This window comes from Loxodonta africana, chromosome 15, assembly GCF_030014295.1.
Source record: "Loxodonta africana isolate mLoxAfr1 chromosome 15, mLoxAfr1.hap2, whole genome shotgun sequence".
Taxonomy (NCBI): domain Eukaryota; kingdom Metazoa; phylum Chordata; class Mammalia; order Proboscidea; family Elephantidae; genus Loxodonta; species Loxodonta africana.
In genome coordinates, this window is record NC_087356.1 from 13029036 (window position 1) to 13056027 (window position 26992).

Consider the following 26992-nt stretch of genomic DNA (forward strand, 5'->3'; position numbering starts at 1 on the left):
TTCTTTCACCATACCCACCTTTCTTCCTTACCCACCTGCGTGCACAAACATGTGAGTGTCACCCAGAAATTTGTTTGCGTAAACTGGGGTGCATGAAATAGCCAAGGTCTCAAGGGAAAAATAATAAAGAGAACCAAAATTCCGAAAGGTAAAGGTGTTAGAACTTGACATCTGTCTTCTAAAAGCCTGGTTTTTAATGTTATTAGGCAATTCTGTGTTTTTAAATAATTTTTTGATTCAATATATGGTCAATAGAGGGTTTTTTAGAGGGTGGAGGGAAATGAAAGGAAAGAAGAACAATGGGGAAAAAGAATTAATCAAGGGGGTGGAGCCTTCAAACAAAAACGTCTTTAGTCTTTACAATAACTTGAATAAGAACTTATTGAAAAGGTGAAGGTAAGGTGTCTTTGAAATAAATTTTCCTAAAGTTATTTTTTTTTCCCAGATGTTTGCATGTCAGGTTACCTTTGGAACCATTTCTTGAGGCTGTTTGAAAGGATAGATAGATGAATGAATGAATGAATAAACAAATATGTCAGATACCTCAAAGTAGTCCTTTATGATACACTTAAGACATTACAGAATAACTTAGTTTCAGTAAGCAAACACAGCGATACTCCTTGTGATTTCTTGGCAGAGTTACTGAGTTAAGATAATTCAAGCCAAGATTAATTTTAAATTAAAAAGATTTGTTAAACACAAAATGATTACGCTTATATTTATTTGTTAGACAGCACTTCCAGAATGTTTCTATTTCTTGAAAACTAAACCAAGTTAAACTGTTAACCAGAATTAGAATAATGTAGTAGACACTTGTTGGTGATTATGACTTTAACATTTCAACATAACTCTTTCTTGAAGTGGCACAAGCTTTCTCAGGAGCTAGCTGGTTTATTCCTGGCTGCCTCAGTCTGCTTAGCTCTTGGCTGACGTACAATGCATTACTGTGATTTCTTTTGAAGCCTTCATGAAGTAGCCAGCTGCAGAAGAACCTGGACCCCTAGATAAAAATGGCTTTCCATGTGGAAGGACTGATAGCTATCATTGTGTTCTACCTTCTAATATTGCTGGTTGGAATATGGGCTTCCTGGAGAACCAAAAACAGCGGTAGCAAAGAAGAACGCAGTGAAGCCATAATAGTTGGTGGCCGAGATATTGGTTTGCTGGTGGGTGCATTTACCATGACAGGTAAGTTCAGGTGCCTTCTGTCCATGCCGCCTGCCCATTCCTTGGCTTTGCTGAATGTACAGCACGTGGTCTCAGAGTGACAAAGCAAATGTGCTCTTTGTTCTTTGGGGGTTCTTTATGCTCACTCATAGACTTTCAAAATAACTTGGTATTTATTTGAAACTTAAAAATCAAATGGTTTCAACTCAGTACTTGAACAAAATAATTTTATAATAAATCACTGGAAAAAAATATTGACGGAACACATCTTGGCTCTCTGGGCTGTTTAGTGGGTGGAAACAAGGAAAAACAAAGAGGTGAATGAAAGGACAAAAGAGTCCTAGTCTTACAAGTTGTGTCGCTGTTAATATAATAAAGTCAGCATTCATCATATTCATTCACACATGCATGAAGTTATGGCTTTTAGTTGTCTTGAGTTATAATTGTCAATGATTACCAATTAGTGAGGGTTTTTACCTGAATACACCAATTTGAGGTCAAAACAATTCCAAATTAATTGATGCCCTGTTTTGAGAAATAGTTCTTCCATCTAATAAGCTAATTTTTTTACAGGAAGTGAATCACATGTAATAAATCCATGACACTGAAAAAAAAAAATTCCTAGGAACATTAGTATAAAAGGAAAAAACCTAGGGCGTGTCCTACCGTGAATCCACCATCCACCATTTGTGGCCCTCTCCTACCCAAACCTTCTTTGTGCTAGGAGAGGCTGACATTCTCTCCTCCATTGTTCTGGAGATGGTGGTTCTGTGTCATTGATGACATGGTGGCGTGTTTCCCTTCTACATTCTCTTTGGTCATTAAAAACATCCTGAAAAACAACTATCTAAAATCATATCTTTAATCTTATTTGATACACATTTACTAACAACATATATTTTATTATGGAATCATAATAGGTTTTAAAACATTAGCAGTATAACCCATACTAACAAGAACTCTGAGTACCCAATGGAAAAATAGCTCATTAGAGATCTTATTCAAATGATAACCAGTTTCAATCCTAAAGTACTACTGAAAAATGAATCACCCTGTATCTCTATTATGAAACAAGTCTGTGAAGACTGAGTATATTTTGAATGCCTTGACTGAGGCCATCTGAAACCTCACAAGGTTCTAGAAAAATTTATAAGTGTAGATTGTATCTTTCTTATGTTCACATTTTATGTTTATTTAACTCTTTGCCAAATATCGTGATTTCATATGATCTTTATACCTTTTTTTTTTTTTTTATATACCTGGGGTTAAGTAAGGACTTCAGGGTCCCATGGTTAACCAGGACCAGACTCAGGACCAACCCAGGTCTCCTGTCAGCCAAGCCCAGGGCGGCTCCTTAATATACCATATACAGCCCTCTAACTGGTTTCACTCTAGTTCTTTATAAAAATGCATTGTCTGTTAAGAGTCTTTTTGCTACCCTCTGTTTCTCATTTTCTCTGTATAAAACATACATAGAACAAATTGTACTGTGCAAAATATTTCATAATCACATTTATCTTTTTCTAATAGTAGACACTAAAAGGAATAATCTGGAAAACTAGAAAAATACAAAAAGCATAAATAATAAAATGAAAATCACTGATAAACCTACCACCTGCAGACAAGTTTATTGAAATGTTGACATAGTGCTTCCTATGCCTTTGCTGTATTATCCACCTATTGACAAACAGTAAACACAACTCTGTATCTTCAGTTCTCATTTTTCATTGTAGCAACAGCATGTCTTCTTGCCCCTTGAGATCCAGATGTTATTCGGATCTCTGAAGCGGAATTAAATCATTGTGATTATACTCCCCTCAGGTTTGTTCTATTACAAAGAAAATGAGAAAAATAGAATAAACAACAAAATAGGAAAAAATAAAATCAACAAAAGCTGTTGATTTCCCTCAAAAAAACCTGTTGAAAGACCTATTATATGCAAAAGTATCCCGTTCAGTGTAAATTACTACAATATTCTGTTATTCAAGCTTAATGTTATTTTTTAACGTATCCCTATAGATAGTGTTCCAGAATTTATTTTATCATTTAGAGTGATTTTTTTAAGCTAATAGACTATTAAAGTCTATAGAAAATATTTGAATTATGATAATAATGCTTTTAAGATCGCATGGTCCATGTCAGTTTTTAAAGTTTTTTAATCTCTCAGAGCCCAAAAAGAACCTTAGTCAATACCATAGTTATTTAAAATCTGAATCAGAGCATCTAAACCTTGTCAAATCAATTGACTTTTATATATCTGATAAAGGAGAGAGGTCGCAAATGTTGATTCTTAAAAACTGCATATAGTTTAAAAGATTTCTTGTTCCCACTCATAAATCTGACACAAAATATAAATATATATATATATACAAGCAAGGAGCAAATTCCAGCATAGAAGGGACTGAATTGATATCAGCTGAGGCATTTTGTTTAATCGTAATAAGTAACCAAGCCTTCACTTCTGTATTATAGTAGTTGCAGTCATTCAGGCACCAATTTTCTTTTTGGACAAGAGACAGGAGACCTACACAATGCAAAATGGTCACTAATAAGCTTTGTGTTTGTACAACCATCCGACCATTTACTTTGTGCGATGAAACATTGCTGGTTTTGAGTTGCCTCCCTAAGAAGATGAAGCCTCAGTACTATGCCTAAAAGAATTCATTTCTTCTGGTCCTAGTTTCACGCCCACTCAAAAGCCCCCTTTTTAAAGAAGGAAATGTACCAGGCTTTTCAAAACTCAGGACATATATGCAATTTCAGTAGGGCTTAGAATGAGAAAAACAAGTAATAGCATTTGTTATTTATTAACAACCTATGTAAAAGCTACTGTGAGACGGAAGTGACATATTGCTAAATATGTATTTGCCCCTTTGGAATTTTGTATATATACCTCCCATTTATATGTACTTAAATTCCTTTGCAACAAGGTTTTTCCATGGTAATCTTTAAAAAATAGTATCAATCCCAAGATACTCTCTCCTTTTTGCTTGTACTGGATTGAAAGACATAAACAGAAGCACTCGTCTTAAACAAGTTTTTACATGTATTATTTCCTTCACTGATTTACAGTCCAATTGTAAGATTTAAGAGAATTCTTTAGAATTAGATTTTATTCAGTCTCATGTCTGGTAATTAAGCTTCTTACCAGTCAATATCCCTCATAATTTTATATAGGGATCATTTTGATTACTTTGAATATAGTCTTAAAAGATTATAAACCGCAAAGATTTAACCTGCATTTTTCAGCAAGGTCCAAATATTATATTGTCAACTCACAGAAAATGATAAGCATTTGTAGATTACTCTTGGCCCCATCTTGTTTAGCCAAAACCTATTTTCTCTGGTTTCTTTGTTCCTTGAGCAACCTCCTTCTTGCTGTTATACTACAAAAATTGTATTTATGAACATCTGAAGAACACATATTTTCTTATTATTCTCTATGCACTACCAACTATCCTAGCAAAAGACCCATAGTAGAATGAAGAGTTGCACGTGAGTACACAGTCAGCATTTTCAGCGACTATGAGTGCTAGTCTAGGCCCCAAGTGTATGCTGGTTAGTTGGGAAGAGAAAGGAAAAGCTAATGTAAGAGAGAGGGATACCTGGGGTAGAATTCTCTCTCCCTTTCCAACAATTCAAGGTAGTAAGTGCACCTCCATTGCCATGCGGACCAGATTTTCCAGAATCATATATCCTCAAGGTTTAAGAAAAGCCTCCATTGACGAAAAGCACACACACACCCTGCACCTGCCCACACACATACACCCTATACCCACCCACACACACATACACCCTACACCTGCGACACACACAGACATACACCCTACACCCACCCACACATCCACACACACATACAGCCTATACCCGCCACACACACACATACACCCTACACCCCCCACACACCCACACACACAAATATACCCTACACCTGCCCATACACCCACACACACACATACACGATTCTTTGATGACAACAGTCATGAGCAATGTGAAGAGATCAATACAATTAAAGCAAAAGGGCATTGAAAGAAAGACCCTTGACTGTTATAAGGGCCGGGGTAAAGATACAGAGTTATTGGTAATGGAATAATCATATAATATACTGTATGATCTCAGACTTTATGATATACTAAAGTGTTGATAACTAAACACATTTAGAAAACATCTAGAGTAGCAGTGTATAATAGAATTATGTTAGCCCCAAATGTGATGTCAAATTTTCAACAAGACACTTTTAAAAATGTAAAAAAAAAAAGTGAGTTAATGTTAATAATATATTTTATTTAACTGAAATATTCCATTTCAACATACAATCAATACAAAAAACATTATTGAGGCATTTTATATTAAGTGTTCCATACTAAGTCTTTTAAAAAATGCAGTATATATGTTACACTTATGAAAAAATCTCATTTGGGACTAGTTGTATTCCAAGTGCTCATAGCTACATGAAGCTAGTGGCTACTACGCTGGCCAGAGCAGGCCTAGGGTGTGACAGGTAAGACAGTCTCATTCCCTTCTGTTTCATTTATTGCAGCCACCTGGGTTGGAGGAGGCTATATCAATGGGACCGCCGAAGCGGTGTACGTACCAGATTATGGCCTAGCTTGGGCTCAGGCACCAATTGGATATTCCCTTAGTCTGATTTTAGGTAAGTGAAAGTTTAAATCTCAGTGACTCATTCAGTAAAGCATAAAGAACAGGAGCATAAATAACAAATGAAATAACCAGTCAAACAATATGAATAACTATTATAGGAAAAAAAATGTTCCCAGAAATTTCTAAGTAGCTGTTGTCAGAAATTAGTAAGTAGCAGGATATGAATGCTTGGCTTCTTTGATCTTTTGATTATGGACTATATTACAAAAAAAATTTTTTTGTACTCTGTGGTTAATAGAACACTGAATTTCTTAACATAATGATGTTTTGTATCTTTCAAAAATAGCATGGATATATCACTAAACATGAATCAATGTGAATTGTACCTGAAGTTCTTTTTCTAAATCAAGTTAATGAAAGGTCAAAAATATTATATAACAGGGAATTTTCTTTTTTTTTTTTTTTGCACTCAGGATAGTTTTATTAGATTCTGTACTTATTCTAAACATTATGCTGGGAGATACAAATGGATCAAAGCATTTTCATGAACACTGCACCGGTCAACATTTTCGATTTATATGCTTCAGTTATGCCACCCAGTTGTCCTTTGGATACATACAATGTTAAGTGTACTAAGAAATTTATATTTGATTACTAAATATCTCATATTTCAGACTGGTTCCACAACACATTAAAAAAAATAAAACCAAGCCCCTTGCTGTTGAGTTGATTCTGACTCGTAGCAACCCTGTAGGACAGAGTACAACTGTCCCTTAGGGTTTCCAAGGAGTGGCTGGAGGAGTGAAGCTTCTGGTTACCAGCTGAGTTCTTAACTACTGTACCACCAGGGCTCTAAACACATATAGGTGTTTCAAAAAAAAAAAATTTCTTTTAAGAAACTATAGCATAGTAAAACATTGGCAAAGACTATTATGAATTCTTTATCTTCTCATAAACACTCGTTTGATTCACTTTAGGTGGCCTGTTCTTTGCAAAACCTATGCGTTCCAAGGGATACGTGACAATGCTCGACCCATTTCAGCAGATCTATGGAAAACGCATGGGTGGGCTCATATTTATCCCTGCCTTGATGGGAGAAATGTTCTGGGCGGCATCGATCTTCTCCGCCTTAGGTAAGGACCAATGAACCAGTGAAACAGTGTTCTAGCTGTGCTTCTTTGGTGGACTGAAAATCAGATACACAACTTTACTTTCTTCAGCTTTGGCTTCTCAGGTTTTGTTTTATTAAAACCATATTCTGAGCCATTTTTATATCCATAAAATACTAACGGAAATTCTACATTCACCTGCAATATGGCTACAGAGTTAAATACAATTTCAATTGCATTTGTTTTTGACCCAAATTGCATGATTAGAGTGACAACTATAGGTTATTTTATAATGATCAAAAGTCGCTTTTGGAAGTCATGTTTGATTTTGAACAAAGCATTAATTAAGCATTTTTTTTTTTTAAAGTGTAGCTTTTTTGTGTGTGTGTAGCTTATCTAAAATATTTTTCAAAACAAGGGTCCATGTGCTGGGGGGGAAGAGGGTATGGATACATATTATTTGCATTGAAAAAAATTGTAAAAAGTGTTTTATATCCTAAGTTCTTCCAATAGTCTCCTTTCTGTGGACTAATAACTTTTACCTCCCAATGCTTTTCCTTCTAATAGCTGCTGTGTTAATTAATATGAAAACCAATTTAAAATCCTCTAAGAAAAGTATTGCATGCATTTAAAAAAAAAGTTTCTGAAGATATTGGCTTCTTGATAAAGTGTCTAGTTAAAAACCAACATAAAACCAAGTGTCGATCCCAACAACAAATAACATTTCAAAAAAAATGAGGTATCAACAGTCCTCTGCTGAAGGAATGGGTAATAATATAAACCACATGGCAAAAATCTAAACATGAAATATTTCACTGAGTTGATATTTGAAAAACACAGTTCTATAGTTTGTAAGTGGAAAAATTATGTACGGTAGAAGATAAGAATTTCTCCTCAAAAAAGAAGGTTTTCCCCCATCCCTGAGCTTCTCCTCACCTCCGATCTAATATTAGAGGTAAATATTTGTTGTTGTTGCTGTTGTTAGTTGCCGTTGAAACTGCTCTGACTCATGGCAACCTTATGTATAACTGAATGAAACACTGTCTTGTCCTGTGCCATCTTCATGATTGGTCTGTTGAAGTGTGCTATCTGTGGCTAGTTGAGAATATTGGAACAGGCTGAGACTATTGAGGCAGATAGAAGATGTAGAGCCCACTGTGAGGGTCTACATCGACTCACGCACCCCCCCCCACCTACAGCCCCACCATCCATCCCACCTCCCACCCACTGTCCGCCTACATCCTGCCAGTTACCCAGCTCAGCTCTGGGATCCATCCTTGACCACTTGCACTCTCATCAGGCTTCTTCATCACTCCTCTTGGATCCCTCCCTGCCTCTGTCTTGGTTTTACCCTATCACAGACTGGGACACCTCCAGCCTCCCTCATTTTGATTAATACAACATTCTCCCTGCTTACAGTTCCGTCTCCCTCTAGTACTCCCCACATGATAGACGGATTCATCTTTCTAAAATGCAAACCTAACCATGTCCCTTTTCTGCTTAAACCAGATATTTTAACAAGGCTCATAAGACCTTTTATGACCCGGTCCTGATTAGTCCCTCTTCTTAATATCCCCTCCCCATCTGTCCCACTCTGTCTTTCTGAGTTATAGTCCTGCCCTCTTACTTTTGACACTTTGCAGGCCTGGGTGTCCTCTGCTTTGCATTCATTTCCTCATTTTTCATCTATTACCATCTGCCTGGCTAACCACTAAGTGTTCATCAGATCTTCTCACAGATGTCACTTTGTTGTAGGAGTCATCCCTGAACTTGTTGGGTGCTTTTCCAATAGAGTTCCTTAAGCACCTGGTATTTTTGTTTATAGGATTTATCACTTTGTATGGTTATTTGCCTGTTTATTCTATTTCATGACCAATATCCAACATCACAAAATGGATTATAAATGCTTTGAAGGTATGACTTACGTCTTAACAGTTATAACACTGCCACAAATAAGTGAATGAATGAACGAATCTGTTATAGCTATACTTTCTCCCAAAAAGAAAAAAAGAAGAAGAAAAGTGATACCAGTGCTGTTTCCTTTCTCCTCATTGTAATCTCATTACATTGTAAAGTATTGGGTTGTGGACATTTTTAGGGATCTAGGGTCTAATTTACCACAAAGATAAATTAATGCTAAGGAGAAGCTGTGTGGGCCCTTGGATTCTTAGCCCACTTATAAGATTTAGAAAACAAGAGATTTCAGCGGGATGATAGGAGATCTTCAGGCTCAATCCTCTACCTTTTAATCAAGGGGAAATCCAAACCATCCTGAGTGTTGAGTTCCTTCTAGAAGATTGAGAGAGTTGGAAGGTCCACAGCATTCCCTGGTGAACTATGTCAATGTTTTGGCATCTAGGTACGTATGTATGTATTATCCCCCATCTCTCCTTACAAATGGAAATAAAAGCCTTAAGTCTACAAGCAGACTTTCAGTGGTCAGAACAAAAGTAAGGTAAGATAATCTACCTCGCTGTTATATATAGTAGAGCACAAAGGTGTCTTCTGGCTCCAGGACTGCTGTCAGAGAAGGACTCTGTACTGTCAGATAGTATGTTGTAATAACTTCCTCTCTTTTCCCTCTCCAAACTCCCAAATAACCTGCTCTTACTTTCTTGGTCTCAATTGTACAATAAGAAAGTAACTTCGGTGTAGGAAAGAAGAGAAATTGCTAGTTATAAAATACTGTAATAACTCAGGGCAAAATGTCGCAATTTCCTGGCGCCGTATAATAATATTCAGCAACTACCACTGCTCTTATATCCTAATAAAATAGTGTGTAAAATTACACTTCCCTTCTCACCTTGCTTTCATTAGCTAAAAAGAAACGGGAGTTTATTTGCCATTGGTTTCAATACCAGAAAGTTTTGACTTTAAGAATAAACTACCTGCTGAGATATCAAGAAAGAGTAGGCTGAATGACTAACAGAAAATACAAAATGTTCACTCTCACTGAATAAAGATTAACTTATACAACAGAGCCCTGAAGGGAGAATAGAATTAATAAACTAATGCTTCTGAATTGTTCTATAAATGTAAAACAATAGCTAAACTCTGAACTCTGTTGCAATTGGTTATGTTTCTATGTTATGTGTGTCTTGTGTATACTTTAAAACATGTTAATATCTATGCATGCATGTGCACACTACATACACGTACTCACACACACCAAAGAACAGTTATGAAACCTACCCTTCGGTAAGAAAAGTATGAGTGTGTTTTGAAATTAATACCCATGTTTTCTTCAAAACTGATAAGTGGACATAGTTCAGTTCTTGCTTGTCAGAAATAACTCGGGATACTTAAGAATTAAAAAGTACGAGATTCACTAGCATCTTACTGTAAATGTGAATAGTTCACCACCGGAACATGGAAGAGTCTTTCTTAAATTATCAACCTAGTGTAAATAAATAGCCTCATTATAACTTTTCAAAGAAATTTATATTTACCAGTCTATCAGTGCAAATTCAGTGGATTTTTCACATAACTGTACCTACAATATATTTCTTTTCGTGGCTGGGCAAATAGACTAATATTTCACAGCAGATTTGGAAGTATAACTGATTTTACTCACTACGATTGAGTTACTCATGAAACATTTTAGATAAATATCGTACGTTTACAATAGAATCTATTATCTCATTAGATTCCCACAACATCCCTGTGACAGGTGAGAAAAGGTGAGAGGTAGATGACTTTTCCAAAATCAGAGTTACGACCAAATGGCAGAGTCTACGACAACCCCAGATACTTAGGATCCCAGTCCAGTGATCTTTCTTCTATATCACAAACCCTCCCTACTCTTTGGAAGTCCAGGATTAATAGACTTCTCAGGAGTGTATAGAAAATTAAATCGTATTCAAAGAGGGAAGGGCAATAACTGAACGTTCTAGAACTCACGGGGAATGACTTGGAATTGTTATTAAAGTGGTGAACCGCACCAAGAATGGCAATGAGTTGAAACTGAAGCTTCAATGTGAAATAAAGAATCTTCAGGGAGGAAAAAAAAAAATACAAAAAACAACCTGTTCTATATATATATATAATCAGTCAATTATCCAAAGCCACTTAAAAATATTTGTCCTCTTTCTTTTGTCTTCATCCTCCAACTCCTTACCAGGTTTTTCTATTTAATTGGTTTATTGCTCAGGAAAGAAATTTAATTTTATTACTAAAGCAAAAAGAATAAAAAATTGTCTTAAAAACAATTCATATTGCTATTGTAGATGAAAATATCTGACAATGTTATCTGTTTTGGATTTTCTTCTCTTGTGGATCACAGACATTATTAGTATGCCAGCTGAGAAGTGGTGGTGGAGGGTAAGACAGTTGACTACAAATGATGGCACCAGAAACAATCCCAGAATTGCTAGCGTGTGTATTAGCATTTCTATGATTTCTGCATTTAATAATATAAGATACAAACTGTGCATTTCAAACAATGGAAGAAAGGATCTGTAGAAACAATACGCGAATTCTAGTTGATGGTCCAAGAATCACAGTGGTTCAGACTGTCCAGAGCATAACATTATTGTTGGAAATGTAAAACCAAAAAAAAAAAAAAAAACCCTTGCGGTGGAGTCAATTCTGATTCAGAGTGACCCCAGAAGAGTGAGCAGCTGGAGGATTTGAACTGCCGACATTTTGGTTAGCAGTTGAGCTCTTTACCACTGTACTACCAGGGCTCCATTGGAAATACAGAAACCAACAAATATGAGAAACAAATTTATAAAGTGAAAGAAAACTAAATTTATTTCTAAGACAGGTTTAAAATTTTGATGATGAAAATTACATAAAAATATGCCCTTCAAAACTAGAACCCTTCGGGATATTGGTGTCCTATGAGTGGAACTGACCTGTTCCATGTCATGTCAGGGGAGCCTGGATGGTGCAGAGAATCCCGTGGGGCGATGGCGTCCCCAGGATCAGGATCTCCAGAGACGAGTCTGGAGGTGCAGTTGTTGATGCTGGAGCAGTTTCATAGCAGTGCTCTTACAAGACCGGAAGCAATGGTACCCAAACAATGGCCCATAGCAGGGCACCCTACAGCCGGCGGGTGGAGCAACTGGCTGACCAGGAGGCTGTCCGACTGAGGACGGGTCTCAACTGGGTGATCTCTGGGGCTACATTTTATGCCCCCAGTGGAGTCCTGGTGCTGGTTTCAACTACACAGCATCATTGTAAGTCCCCAGGTTATGAACAAGATCTGTTCCTGAGTGTGTCTTTAAGAATTTGTAGGTAAGTCAGAGCAGATGCCTACGGTTCTTATTTAGCCTTACGTTAGTGCAAGAGGAGCACTGGTACCACAGTGGTTAAGAGCTTGGCTGCTAACCAAAAGAACAGCAGTTAAATCCACCAGCTGCTCCTTGGAAACCCTATGGGTCGGTTCTACTCTGTCCTATAGGGTCCTTATGAGCCAGAACCAACTAGATGCCAATGTGTTTGGCTTTTGGTTTAGTGCAAGAAAAGGCTGGAAGCCTTTTCAATGATTTAGAAGCTGCACGTGCAGCAGGTGAAAGTAATTGTGGCGAAGGATTTGTTGTAAGGGTTGGCTTGGAAACCCTGGTGGCACAGTGGTTAGTGCCACGGCTACTAACCAAAAGGTCGGCAGTTCGGATTCACCAGGCTGCTCCTTGGAAACTCTACAGGGCAGTTCTACTCTGTGCTATAGGGTTGCTATGAGTCGGAATCCACTGGACAGCAGTGGATTTGGTTTTTGGTTTAAGGGTTGGTTCAGGAGCCCTGGGGGCACAGTGGTCAAGGCACTGGGCTGCCAACCAAAAGGCTGACAGTGTGAACCCACCAGCCACTCAGCAGGAGAAAGACGTGGCAGTCTGCTTCAGTAAAGATTCACAGCCTTACTAACCCTATGTGGTGATTGTGCTCTGCCCTATGGGGTTTCTATGAATCGGAATCGACTCAACAGCAGTGCCTTTGGTTTTTTGGAGGGTTGGTTCCTGCATTTCAAAGTGAAGGCAAATTCACATAATATTAAAGGGCAAGTACAAGTTGTCCCTAAATCGGACATTTGTAATCCCAGGACTGCCTGTATCCTACTTTGTGCTAATCTTGTAAGGGTCAGCATTATTTTAATCTTCTCTGAAAGTTATATCTGCTGTGTTCCTGGAAAGTCCCTCTGCCTGTCACCAGAGCCAGCCGTTCTCTTCTGAGCAGCTTGCAATTTTGATGTTCTCCCTGTCTTGTGCGTCCCAGGAACACGCAGTATGGTGGCCCAGCGAAACGTCATGTAGCTAACCCTTGTTAGTAGGCATTTTGTGTCCTTAAGAATACTGCATTCCACTAACTAAATAAGATAGCCCTGATTTTTTGTGAATTTTAAAGAGAAAATGTTGATAGATACTATTTACCAATTTTATGATTTTTCTCCTATAAATTTGTGTCAAGCCTTTGGCATCATTTGTCAGCTATCAAAAATTACCAGGAAGCAGAGTGAATGCAAAATAGCAGATGAATATTAATTGTAATGTATGGTAATGAGTAATCTGCTGATCACAAAGGCTTGTTTTTCTCATGGGTGTCAGTTTATACATCGTAAGTATTTAATTAAGTCAGAGTTTCAGATAGTTGGTAAAATTATTGCAAGCTTTTATGGTGGAATTAAATTAATCAGGATTTAATGAACCACTGTGGCAGGGACCCTGGTGACTCAGTGGTTAAGCATTTGGCTGCTAACCAAAAAGGTCGGCAGTTCAAATCCACCAGCTGCTCCATGGAAACCCTATGGGGCAGTTCTACTCTGTCCTATAGCATTGCTATGAGTTGGAATTCACTCGACAGCAAGGGGGTTGGTATTTTTTGTTTTTTATCATGAGTTCCAGGTGTCCGCCACATAATTTCAGAAAGGATTATAAATTTATGTGTGTATGTATATGCATATTTAATTTTTTGTTCTTATCGTTGTGTGCTCTGTAGATTTCAACTCATAGTGACCCTATAGGACAGAGCAGAACTGTGGCATAGGGTTTCCTAGGCTGTAATCTTTACAGGAGCAGATCACCAGGCCTTTTCTACCATGGAGCGGCTGGTAGATTTGAACAGCGACCTTTTGGTTAGCAGCCAAGCACTTAATCATTGCACTACCAGGGTTCCTCTATTTAATTTACTGAGATATAAAAATGTTTAAATTTCAAAACTAAAATTCACTTTAGCAGCTTTCATCCATCTACTACATTTTACATGACACAGAAAAATACTTTCCTGTCACTGAACTTTCCATGTATTCTGGAACAGGAAGTGGGATCCATTTGAGTACCTTGACCCCAGCGTTCTCGTGTTTTGCTTTTTTCAGGAACTACCATCAGCGTGATCATTGACGTGGACGTACATGCTTCTGTCATTGTCTCAGCAGTCATTGCCATTCTGTACACCCTGGTGGGGGGACTCTACTCAGTGGCCTACACGGATGTCGTTCAGCTTTTTTGCATTTTTGTAGGACTGGTGAGTGTGGACATCCACAGATTTTTTTTCTTCTTTTTTTGCTTTTTTTCTTTCTCTTTTTTTTCTTCCTGTCCCCTCCTGCCTTCTCATCCTTGCCCCTGGGCTGGTGTGCCCATTAATCTCATCTTGTTTTACAGGCCTGTCTACTATTTGGCTAAAGGGTGAACCTAGGGAATCGACTCAATGGCAGCGGATTGGTGGGTTAGGGACACGGATTTATTTTTTTTTAAAGATAAAACATTTTATACTAACTCAACAAAAATTAGTACAAATTTTATTCCCCATCATGACTAATACCTAATAACTCACATACTGTATCCAATTTTATATTTCCCTATGAGTTAATAAGATGAAAAACTCTAATTTGTTAGATTTGGACATGGAAGTGTGCCCTTAGTTTAAGTCTTAGAAAGATCTAGTTCTTCCTTTCCTTATGCCTATTTTTGGTGGAAATGTATGTGTGATCTTCTTTGATGTCCACACTCTCCTCATAGTTTAAAAACGTTAGAGCTAATGTGTGCAAGTCTCTTAACTTCCCCTTATATTCCTTTTGGCTAATCTACTGCTTGTAGGAGTAAGAAATTATTTCATGTGAGGCCTCTGGAAAAAAAGGGGGATTTCAAATATTAATCATCACCATTTGGCATCTAAAAACAAAGAAAAGTTCTAATTATATAAGGCACTAGAAAGATTTATTATCTAGTTTTTGTAAGTCCTAGATTAAATTAAATAATATACATGTAAGTATTAAGTAAAAAATATTATGTAACTATAAGACAGTATTATTAGCATTAAAGTAAAAGCACTTTTGTGTATATCATGGACATATTGTAGTCATTGTTGATTCTTTGTGAACTCACATCTTAAAACATGAAGATTATAATTACTTATGAAATAAAAAGCAAAATCTAAAACATATCAAAGGAATGGTAAAGAAATTTCTTATTTACGATGTCTCTACTCTGTGCTGGGGCCTTTCACATGCATTATTTTATTTGCGCACCCTGTAGGGGCAATGCCCTTGTGTGAAGGCCACAAGAATCAGCCTGCTAATTGGAAGATTCGTGACTCATTTTCTCAAGGATGGTCCAGGCACCCTTGATTCTCCTCCTTTTCTTTATCTTTCTCATACTGAAAGGCTTTTCACTCTATTATAGTGTTTACACTGGACACTTAAAAATGAAGAAATGAATCTCATATTCATTCTTCTACTTTCTAACATCTCTAATAATATCCAGGAGGAAAATTTAAAAGAACTGAAAAAATTAGATTGAAAGTTTAACTGTAAATTTACATACGCTAGCAATGATTAGGAAACCCTGGCGACGTAGTGGTCAAGTGCTACAGCTGCTAACCAAAAGGTCAGCAGTTAGACTCCACCAGCCGCTCCTTGGAAACACCATGGGGCAGTTCTACTCTGTCCTATAGGGTGGCCATGAGTCGGAATTGACTCGATGGCAACAGGTTTTTTTTTTTTTTGGAATGATTATAATGTTTCCTATTTCTCTCCCATATGTTTTATTTGCATTTCACAAAATTTTGTTCATCCTTCTTTTAAACGAATTTGAGAATATTTAATTTATTCAAGGACTTCCATTGTTTATTTTTGAAATTGCCAAGATCGAGAGGATGGTGCTGAAATTCTGAATTTTTGTTAGTATCACCATAAACTTCCAAAAATAAAACAGAAAACCCAGAAACAAATCTTTGTTCAGAACATCATAGGTGAAGTTCGTTTGGCAATGGCAGATCTCGTGACTGATTGCACTTGAGAGTCTAAGAGACACAATCCCAAGGGATGAATCTATTTACTGATGATATATGTGATTTCTTACTGCATTCTATGAGACTAGAACTTAAAACACGCTGGCACATAAATCAAATGTGCTCGTATAAGAATGTCAGGACAAATATATATATGCCATCAGGATATGTGCTAGAATGTTTTTCTACTGCAAAATTCAATTATAACACATTTTGTTGGTAACTAATGAAGGATGCATTCAATTGGCTGTATAAAGTCCAAGAATGATCTGTTTTCCAATCTTCAAATTGGTTTATATGCATACTAATTACTTAATCAACTTATATCTTAAACCATCCCCTCTTCTCAATTTCTCTGATTCTGTTGATTTTATCATCATCTTCCTATATCCCAAACTGTGTAAGCTTCAGGTCCGTATGTTAGTCTTCCCTCTCCCTGACTGTTCTCTTCCTGTTAGAATTATAGGGCTGTTGACACTCTCTTCATAATCCTTTTCAGTACCAGTATCTTTCCATTTCTAATGTCACCACTCTGCTTCAGGTCTTTATGGGGTTATTTCAGTACCACTTTATAGCTCTTCCTGATCTTCAACTATATGAAAACTCAAAAGAAATTCCACTAGCTTGCAGTTGCCTGAAGAGTGAAATACGAATCCCTTAGCTTGCAATTCAAATTTTTTTTCACACATCTCTTTATCTTTCCATTCCCCTATATCACCCTATGCCTTTAAACCCAATCACCTAATACACACACACCCACACACACACCCCATATAGTCTTCTACTCTTTGCCTTGCTCAACCAGACCATTTCTTTCTTTAACGCCTTCTTTTTCTGCCTCTTCATATAGGGTCTACCCTTGAAGATTTGTTTTACGCACCAGTTTCTCAACCACATCTTGCATAGTCACTTTAGTGAATGGAAATTGTCCCCTAATTCAAATGAAACATAACAAAAATTAATATATGTAATGTTCTTAAATTTAATGCTTTCATCCATAAAGGCATTTGGTGACTGGTCCTATAATTCATATGATAATCCGTTGCTGTCAAGTCAATTCTGACTCATAGCAACCCTATAGGACAAAGTAGAAATGCCTCATAGGGTTTCCAAAGAGTAACTGGTGGATTCGAACTGCCAGCCTTTTGGCTAGCAGCCAAGCTCTTCACCACTGTGCCACCAGGGCTCCAGGTCATATGATATGGCGTAATGAATCACAGAAGTAGACATTGTCTTACTTTAATTTTTCTAAATCAGTATTCCGTAATATCACACAGAGAACATGGTTTCAGGTCCTTTTGCCTCGTAACAAGAGGAACTGTTGGGTTATGTGATCTGTGAGAAAAAAATAAGAGTATAAATCTTGCATATACTAGATAGTGAAAAATCATAGGCTAACACTCTACTGTTACTCTTTGTTTCCAGTGGATCAGTGTGCCATTTGCACTGTCACATCCTGCAGTTACTGACATTGGGTTCACTGCTGTGCATGCCAAATACCAGGCACCTTGGCTGGGAACCATTGAACCATTTGAAGTCTACACATGGCTTGATAGTTTTCTGCTATTGGTAAGTGATGCTTTCAGCTGAGGAATGCAGCTTAATGAGTCCTAAAATCAAATGCATTTTTAAGATTTTCATATTCACAAGTAAAATTTACCTACTGGATGATGAAGGCTATTCTAAAATGACAACCCTGGATTGGAAGGGTAGAGTCACTGATTGTGGAAGCTGATGAGTGTCAAAGCTAGGAAGCAAACAAGGCCTTCAGAGGATAGCATCCACGGTGGCGTGTGTGGTGTGTAGGCAGCATTTCAGTTGCAATTTAAGTTAAGGAGCACCATGTCCTACCCCCAAATACCTTCCCCAATCTAACAACCAAGTCATCTAAAAGTCTTTGTCTTTTGGATTAAATCAATAAAAGTCAATTTCTTCTGGAATAAGTAACTCGCCCAGTCTTGAATTACAGAATAAGCAAATTAGTGGTGTCATACAGTCCTAAGTGTGTGAGATAAATTATTTTGAGGTTGGAAGAGAATTGTCACTTGGGAATGATGCCAAGAGAGAAGCCCCGGAAAGCCAGAGGCAGCTTGAGAACATGCAGAACCTTGGGACAAAGGCATTGGCCTGAGAGGATAGGTACAAAAACATAATCCAACCAAATCCAACCTACTACATTTTACTTTTTTTGCTAATTAAAGAGATAGTGTATTAAAATAGTATACCATATTTGATCTCAAAGTAAGATATAGGTTACTTTTTATATCTACATTTAAGGGGAAATTGGTCATTTTCATTTCTTCTTTGGAAGATTCATAATAGTTTGTGATTTTACTTTATTATATTTATGGCAACTTGCTGGATCTTAGTATTACCCAACACTAAAGTGAATATGTCTGCCCCAGTAAAAAAAAAAAAAAAGTGCATAATATTTCATCCCTTTCTTCATTCAATTCAAAATTGTAGACATTCTAGAAAATTAAGAGCCAACATATTTCTTAATCATTAAGGAAAGAAGCCCTCCAGTTCACCATTGATAACATGTTTGTTTTCATGTTTTCCTGCTTCTTTACCAGGAAATTCTTTACTGGAGCAGGCAGTAAAATCTCCTTGGCAGGTATTTATATGAAAGAGATGAGGAAGATTCAGGAAACATATGAATTTTTTGGTAATCACACCATTGTCTGAGGTAGGGGTTGAAATAGAGGATCACAGACCTCAAAGGCCTTGCCCTGTGCCACACTAATTTCTTCTTTTAACATTTTTTTTTTTACTTTTGAACATATATGGCCTTTATAAGAGATAAATTCTTTTGAAATCAACATGTGATGAATGACAAGACAACCTAGGACTTAGAGTACAGTGGGAGGAAGAGGCAATTAAAGAAGAAATTACAATGCATTGTGATACATGACACTCATTTCTTCATTCATTTATATAACAAGCATTTGTTGAGCTACTACTCTATGCCCCATAGAGGACTGTGTCAATAGTCCATGAAAAACTTTTTCCAGCCTCTTGCCTAAGCACTCCCACATAACCTGACCTCTAGCCATACCAACACATAGCACTCCTACAGCTACATAGGCGTTTGGTTTTCTTTTTCCCTTCATATTAGTTACTGTTCCAGGTACTGTCTTCTCTCTCCATCTTCACCAGATAACACCCTTTCAATGCTCAAGGATCAGTACAAATCTGTAGGTTTTCCTGATTACCATGCCGCTTATCCTTACTCTCGTATTTGCCCCCAGTTAATTGTTTCTCATTTTTGGTCCCATACATACCTTTTGGTTGCACATATCACCAATAAAAATTTTAAGTACACTTCCAATATAAGTATGGGGCCCTGGTGGTGCAGTGGTTAAGAGCTCAGGCTGCCAACCAAAAGGTTGGCAGTTCGAATCCACCAATTGCTCCTTGGAAACCCTATGGGGCAGTTCTCCTCTGTCCTATGGGGTCACTATGAGTTGGAATCAACTTGATGGCAACGAGTTTGTTATATGTACTATGCTAACATGTTATATAAACTATTTAATAAAAACTCTTATATAGTATATAAGAATTAACTAAAAATGAGTATAAATAGAGCTCATATATTTTCTTCACTTGCTGAAAGTGAAGAGAACTTGAAGCACTTACTTATGAAGGTAAAAGACTACAGCCTTCAGGAAAACAAAAAATCCTAACACCTGGACCAATAGGCAACATCATGGTAAACAAAAAAATATTGAATTTGTCAAGAATGTCATTTTACTTGGATCCACAATCAACGTCCATGGAAGCGACAGTCAAGAGATCAAACGACATATTGCACTGGGCAAATCTGCTACAAACCTTTTTAAAGTGTTAAAAAGCAACGATGTCACTTTGAGGACTAAGGTGCACCTGACCCAAAACTTGGTATTTTCAATCACCTCATATGCCTGTGACAGCTGGACAATGAATAAGGAAGATTAAAGAAGAATTGATGTATTTGAATTATGGTGAAGAATATTGACTATACCATAGACTACCAGAAGGACAAACAAATCTGTCTTGGAAGAAGTTTAGCCAGAATGCTCCTTAGAAAAGACGATAGTGACACTTGTCTCATGTACTTTGGACATGTTATCAGAAGGGACCAGTCTCTGGAGAAGGTAAAGTAAAGAAGCAGCAAAAAGAGGAAGACTCTCAATGAGATGGATTAACATCATGGCTGTAACAATGGGCTCAAACATAGCGACAATTGTGAGGATTGTGCAGGACGAGGCAGTGTTTCCTTCTGTTGTGCATGGGATCACTGAGTCACGGCCAACTTGATGGCAACTAACAACAACATTTTCTTCAGGTGCACCAATATATTGTCTTAAATCCTTTGGACACTCCTCTTTGGAAAATACTATAATGCATTTACTCTCCTACTGGGTAATGAGCTCCCAGGAAAGAAACATGGCTTATTCATCATTGTACGCTGATAACTATTGCACTGACCAGCACATCACTCAAGTCCCTAAATATTTATTGAGTTGTATGGATTCAAATTAAAAGCCAACTTCCATACTCTTATCTTTTCCCAATATTTTATGATAGTTTCAACTTCCAGATGAGAACAAATTGAAGGCTTCTGGGTAGTTCTAATGCAGCTTGAAATAAGTAAATAAATGAAAAGAAAGAATGATTTTATGTAATTACGAAGGAAAAGAACTTGAGGAAATTCTGCACAATTGAAAGTATAAATATGACAATAACATAATTATATGAATTCAAACATGTGGCATTTTCTATACTTTAGAGCCATATTTATTAATATTATAAAAGTGATTATAATAAGGCTTAATTTTAAAAAATTATGATAGATGCTATCTGCCTCAGATTCAGAAGTGAGTCCATGTGATTTCCATGCAGATACTGGGTGGAATCCCGTGGCAAGCCTATTTCCAGAGGGTTCTGTCTTCATCCTCAGCCACTTATGCTCAAGTGCTTTCCTTCCTGGCAGCTTTCGGGTGCCTGGTGATGGCTCTACCACCCGTACTCATTGGGGCCATTGGAGCATCAACAGGTAAATCTCTTACAGCTTCACTAATTGACCCATTCAAGCTTCACCACAATTCCAGTTAACTTGCCAGTTACCACCAACGGATCCACCTCCCGACTTCACTCATGTACGTTCCCATATATACCTTTGGTAAAGCACTCAACAAATTGTCTTAAAATTCAGTGGTCTCCAAAGTTTTGGGGACTGCTACTCCATCAATAAAACATTTGTGAGCACACACCCCAAATGCAGGCATTTTTCTTTACTAACTATGTGTACTTATGTCAGCGATGATTCTCAACCAAGGTTGAGTATTAAAATCACCTAGGGTAAGGGGAGGAGTTTTTTTTTTTTTTTTAATACCTATTTCTTGCCTACCCCCAGGGATTTTATTTAAACAGTCTGAGATAGAACCAGACATCAGGGTTTCTTTAAAGAAATTCCATTGTTGAGTCTAACTGCAGCCAGGGTTGAGAGCCACTTGTTTAGAAGAAGTTTACCTGTCTTCACCATGAAACGGGTATCATGACCACCAAAAGATTGTTTGAACTTGAAATTCCTGCTTTATATTTTCTATGGTTTGTTGTTTAAGAGTTTTTATTCTTGGGAAAATAAATCAATAAATATGTAGGAAAAAGATAAACCAAGGTACTATGTAACTTATAGCATATTTATCACGCAGTTAATCTTCACGTAGAACATTTTTTAAAAACATGCTCTTAATTTGAATGAACTTATCTATAATTACTCCTGACCTTTATGTTCCCATGCTGTACAAGTTCCATGAGCACTTAGTGGAAATATACTGCATTAACCCAAATTTGAAGGAATCTTCTAGGTAGTGGTAATCAAAATGGTTTAAAGAAAGTTTACCTTTCACCCTGCTGTGTTTTGCAAAGATGATTCTGGGTAATGTTCACATGAGTATTTTGACTTCAATGAGTAGAACTATTTCTTGGATTATTTAATTTTTAGAAGACCGATCATGGTTTATAGTATACACTGTCCATCCCAGCTGCTCATCCATGACATAAACATTTAAAAAGATAGCAAGCACAGATAGTATTCAGTGCTTGCCTGTGAATAAAAGACGTCATTTATTTCACAAGGAGAAAACAGACCTGGCCGTGTGTGTGTGTGCGTGCGTGCGTGTGTGTGTGTGTGTGTGTTGTAGGACAACAGACTCATAAAAACAGCATAAAACCTATTTCTCTTGAATTAGGTAAACAATCTTGATTGTTTTTTCTGGTACCATAACACCTCAGTTAATGCTACAAAATTGGCTTTATCTAAGCATGGCTTTGAACAACTGTGAGAAAGATAGGGGAAGAAAAAATAGTACAACCCAAGGGAAACCGCTCTTACTTGGTGTTGTAATCATGACATTAAAGAAATCCAGCAAATAAAAAAGAAACTATACTAATGTGCTGTTACAGATTCTATTCTATTCTTCAGCCTGTGCTAGAATTAAAAACTAAAGAAGCTATATTCAAAAATAAACTTTGGCTCAAGTCCTATTACACTAGAAGTTCAAAACCTTCCCAAAATTTGAGCCTTATGCCTACCTGCACTTTTTATTCATAAAAACATGCTGCCTTTAATGTAGCACGCTTCCCAGTTCTAGTAAGTGGAATCCTATGCAAGGAGGCCCTAGGTGCTGGAAAAAATAATGTGAGAGTAGCTCTAAAACCAAGTTTATGTACAGGAAGAAGATGGGTGAGAATAGCCCCACTAATCTCTGTAAGTATTTACACATGAATAACTGAGCAAGAAGGAATGAAAAATTAGTGTCCTTTCACATGTCCAAAAGATTGGAGAAAAATATAATTCAGGGTAAGAGCATTTTTTTCTATGATTCTACACTATGTAATGGCACCAGAACACTACATTATTGCAGGAAAGTTACAAGTATTTCACATCATGTTCTGTGTAGGTATTGTGAATAGAGGCTAACTGTAACCACTGCCCATTGGAAGCCAGGATGTATAAAAACAATTCAATTGGGTCAGTATATGTACTTCCCACTCAATTAGATTAACATAAAAGATTCTGAATTTGTTTCAAAGGCTTCCTAGTAAATAGAATGACCCCCAGATGGGCAAAGAATATATGGCATTTTTGATAGTTCATTGTTATTGTTTCTATTCAACAGATTGGAACCAGACTGCATATAAGCCTCAAGATCCCAAGACTAAGGGAGAAGCAGACATGATTTTACCGATCGTTCTGCAGTATCTCTGCCCCATGTACATTTCTTTATTCGGTCTGGGTGCAGTGTCTGCTGCTGTGATGTCCTCAGCAGATTCTTCCATCTTGTCAGCAAGCTCAATGTTTGCTCGGAACATCTACCAGCTTTCATTCAGACAAAATGTAAGAACAGTCTTTTTAAACTTGTTATTTATTATTATTGTTGCTATTGTAGTATTTATTGTATATATACAATTATATGGAGCCCTGGTGGCAAAGTGGTTAAGAGCTCAGGCTGCTAAACAAAAGGTCAGCAGTTGAAATCCACCAGCTCGTCCTTGAAACCCTTTGGGACAGTTCTACTCTGCCTGTAGGGTCGCTATGAGTTGAAATCAACTCAACGGCAACCAGTTGTACAATTATATACTCATTAACGTCTATGTAAAATCAGATCCTACTCTGAGTAAGCATACAAGATTGAATGATGATGAATGTTAATAATACTGAAAATGAATATTATCAATGCATGCAATTATACAATACTGAAGGAGACAGATCAATATAACTATTTTCAAGAGGTACAGTCATATTGCTATAGTTTGAATTTTTGTCTTTCTGATGAAAGAATAATGAAACTAGAAAAATTTTAACAAAAAAGTTAGTTCAATTAAATACTATAGGAAACTTGAGAACTCTGAGAGAAGACGTACATGGTGAGCAAGTTCTTTCACCTGATATTTCTGTAATATTTGTCCTGCTCTTCACTTGAACTCCCAAGTCTACCATCATCAGAAAATGATCTCTTAATCTGGTTTTCCTTATCGAATTTAGTGGGTTCATAACAGATGCCATGTGGTCATTTGGGAGCCAAGAATCCCTGTCCACCTTTTTTGTTGACTAAAGCTTTGCTGCCCTCTGAGTTTTCTAGGTCGTGGTTAACAAAATATTCTCAGCCATTTCTCAGAAAAGAAACTCCTTGGACAACCCCTCTGTAAGGACATCAGACAATGGCTAGCCTTAGATATTGTAGGGTTCCTACAGAGAGAGGAAGCAAGAATGGTTGATGCTCTCTTACTGTCACAGAAGAATTATTTTCTAATGTGTAAAATAAGAGAAATCCTTCCTAGTTTTATTGTTCCTCCATGACACCATGTTAGCTCACTTGTCTTCTCCCCCATACATTCAGGGAATGACTCAGGTGTTCTATATGTCATCCATATGGTATACATAAACTTCTTCCAAAGGCCCACCTGGGAGGCCACCTGGTTTGCTTGATCTGGATGCTGTAGTTTAGGTTGATTGTGCCCATAGAGGGGATTCTTTAGACCAGTTTTAAAGCACGGAATCGTATCTTATTCTTTGCCTAAATAAGCCAACATGTTGCATGAAAATCTGACACTGTGGCAATTTCTTACAGGCATCAGACAAGGAAATTGTTTGGGTCATGAGAATCACTGTGTGTGTGTTTGGAGCTTCTGCAATAGCCATGGCCTTGTTAACGAAGACCGTGTATGGGCTCTGGTACCTCAGTTCAGACCTCATTTACATCATCATCTTCCCACAGCTGCTCTGTGTGCTCTTCATCAAGGGAACCAACACGTATGGGGCTGTGGCAGGTTATGTTTCTGGCCTTTTCCTGAGAATAACTGGAGGGGAGCCATATCTATACCTGCAGCCCTTGATCTTTTACCCTGGCTATTACTCTGATAAGAATGGTATCTATAATCAAAGATTCCCATTTAAAACGATTGCCATGGTTAGTTCATTCTTAGCCAACATTTGCATCTCTTATCTAGTCAAGTACCTATTCGAAAGTGGAACCTTGCCACCAAAATTAGATGTATTTGATGCTGTTGTTGCAAGGCACAGTGAAGAAAACATGGATAAGACAATTCTGGTCAAAAATGAGAATATTAAGTTAGATGAACTTGCACCTGTGAAGCCTCGACAGAGCATAACTCTCAGCTCAACTTTCACCAATAAAGAGGCCCTCCTTGACATTGATTCCAGTCCAGAAGGATCTGGGACTGAAGATAATTTGCAATGACCCCAAACAAAATACTGCTTTTTCAAACAGAGCACTGTAATACCATAGTCCTGGAAAGATGGTTTGCAGCATCTAAAAAAATATATTAAAAAGAAATATAAACAAGGTTCAGAAAGACAAAAGCCCACATAAAGTGCAATTGCACAGATACAAGCCAAGCTAGAAGGAAACACCTATGAAAGCAACCACTTCCTTTCTCATCCATAGTAGTTTTGATTTTGATGATAGATAGTTTTGTAAGTATTTAAGAATGAATAAAGCTTCCCTTCAAAGAACCAATGACCAGAGTATTTATATTTATTATGTAAAAGGGAAGTAGATGTTTTAGAGCATAAGAAAAATGAAATTGCACAGTCTTGATCGAAACCTTGTTTGTTGATGTATCTATGAATGGTGCAATAAATTAATCAGCTGATTTTTCTTAACATGATGATTACCATATTTTTACACAACTAACTCGTACCTTCTACATTTGTTTGCCAACCATGCCCTCCCATGAGGTTTTCCGTAAGCATGGAATGCTAGTTTTTTACAGCAATAAGTAAGTAAAAAAAAAAACTGGCATAGCATCACTTGTGAAAATATCTTGCAGGAGGAGGGAGTGGTTGGCAAATAAACATAGAAGGCATGCATTATTTGTGTAAAAATATGGTAAGCCCTTCTTTCATGTTCCAAAGGAGCCCTGGTGGCACAGTGGTTAAACACTCGGCTGCTAACCAAAAAGTCAGCACTTGGAACTCACCAGCTCCTCCAAGGAAGAAAGATGTAGTAATCTGCTTCCGTAAAGATTACAGCCTTGGAAACTCATGGAGTAGTTCTCCTCTGTTCTATGGGGTTGCTATGAGTTGGAATCAACTTGACAGCAATGAGTTTGGTTTCAAGTTCTGAACTATTATATTTGCGGAATATGTGATTTGTTATTCTTTGTAGCGACATGTATTATTCTGAGCACAGGCAACACAAATTCACACAAAAAAATTAGTGTACAGTGGCGTTCCTTCATGTGCAAGGAGATAGGAAAATAGAATTCATTTTTGTAGAGGAGCCCTAGGCTTCTTTGAGCAAGTCTATAACTACTATGTGAACAACGAAGTGTACCTGGAGCATAGAAGGATTATTAGGCAATTTTAAAGCAATAAATCAAGACGGTCATTAAGCAAAAAGTCATAGGTAGAACAGTAGATTTTTATCTTCGTTTGAAGTGTCTAAAGTTTTGTACCATGATAAAAAAGTAATGTCTTGGCTTACTATCTAAATTAGTATTGGAAGTGAAATTAGGCCATATTTAAGGCTACACAGCAACAATTAAAGTTAATGAGAGACAAGTTGATAAAGTGAAATGTTTTTCATTGACTATCTTACTGGCAGTTCCCATAGTATCCTGATTACAAAATTAGAAAACCAAAACCCAGTCATATTTAGGTATTCATTAGGAGGAATGATTAGGTATTAAGGAATCTAGTCTGTGGCACTTATTCTGTGCACTTTTTCACACAGCTTGTCTTCGCAATTTGACAAATTACCGTGACAAAAAGAATACAGTGAATTTTAAAACGCTAAAAGGAAGCAGGAAGTGGAATTAATCCTACAGGAAAGAAGCCATCAATTTTACATTTGGTGTCTATATAACTTCATGACGTTGGT

General features: G+C 37.2%; 1 protein-coding gene across 1 annotated transcript; it reads left to right on the forward strand.

The window, feature by feature from the left end:
• Positions 1-903: 903 nt before the first annotated feature.
• SLC5A7 (solute carrier family 5 member 7) lies at positions 904-25374 on the forward strand. The gene is made up of 8 exons (XM_003413617.4): positions 904-1188; positions 5708-5821; positions 6747-6902; positions 14188-14336; positions 17526-17669; positions 20985-21138; positions 23267-23484; positions 24719-25374. Exons 1-8 carry the CDS (start codon positions 1011-1013, stop codon positions 25346-25348), a joined length of 1743 nt encoding a protein of 580 aa, XP_003413665.2. The 5' UTR covers positions 904-1010; the 3' UTR covers positions 25349-25374.
• Positions 25375-26992: the final 1618 nt, after the last annotated feature.

Coding starts and splice junctions, on each gene's coding strand:
- SLC5A7 (XM_003413617.4), top strand. CDS start 1,011: ATGGCTTTCCATGTGGAAGGACTGATAGCTATCATTGTGTTCTACCTT. Junction 1,189..5,707: donor GGGTGCATTTACCATGACAG/GTAAGTTCAGGT, acceptor CATTTATTGCAG/CCACCTGGGTTGGAGGAGGC. Junction 5,822..6,746: donor TTCCCTTAGTCTGATTTTAG/GTAAGTGAAAGT, acceptor GATTCACTTTAG/GTGGCCTGTTCTTTGCAAAA.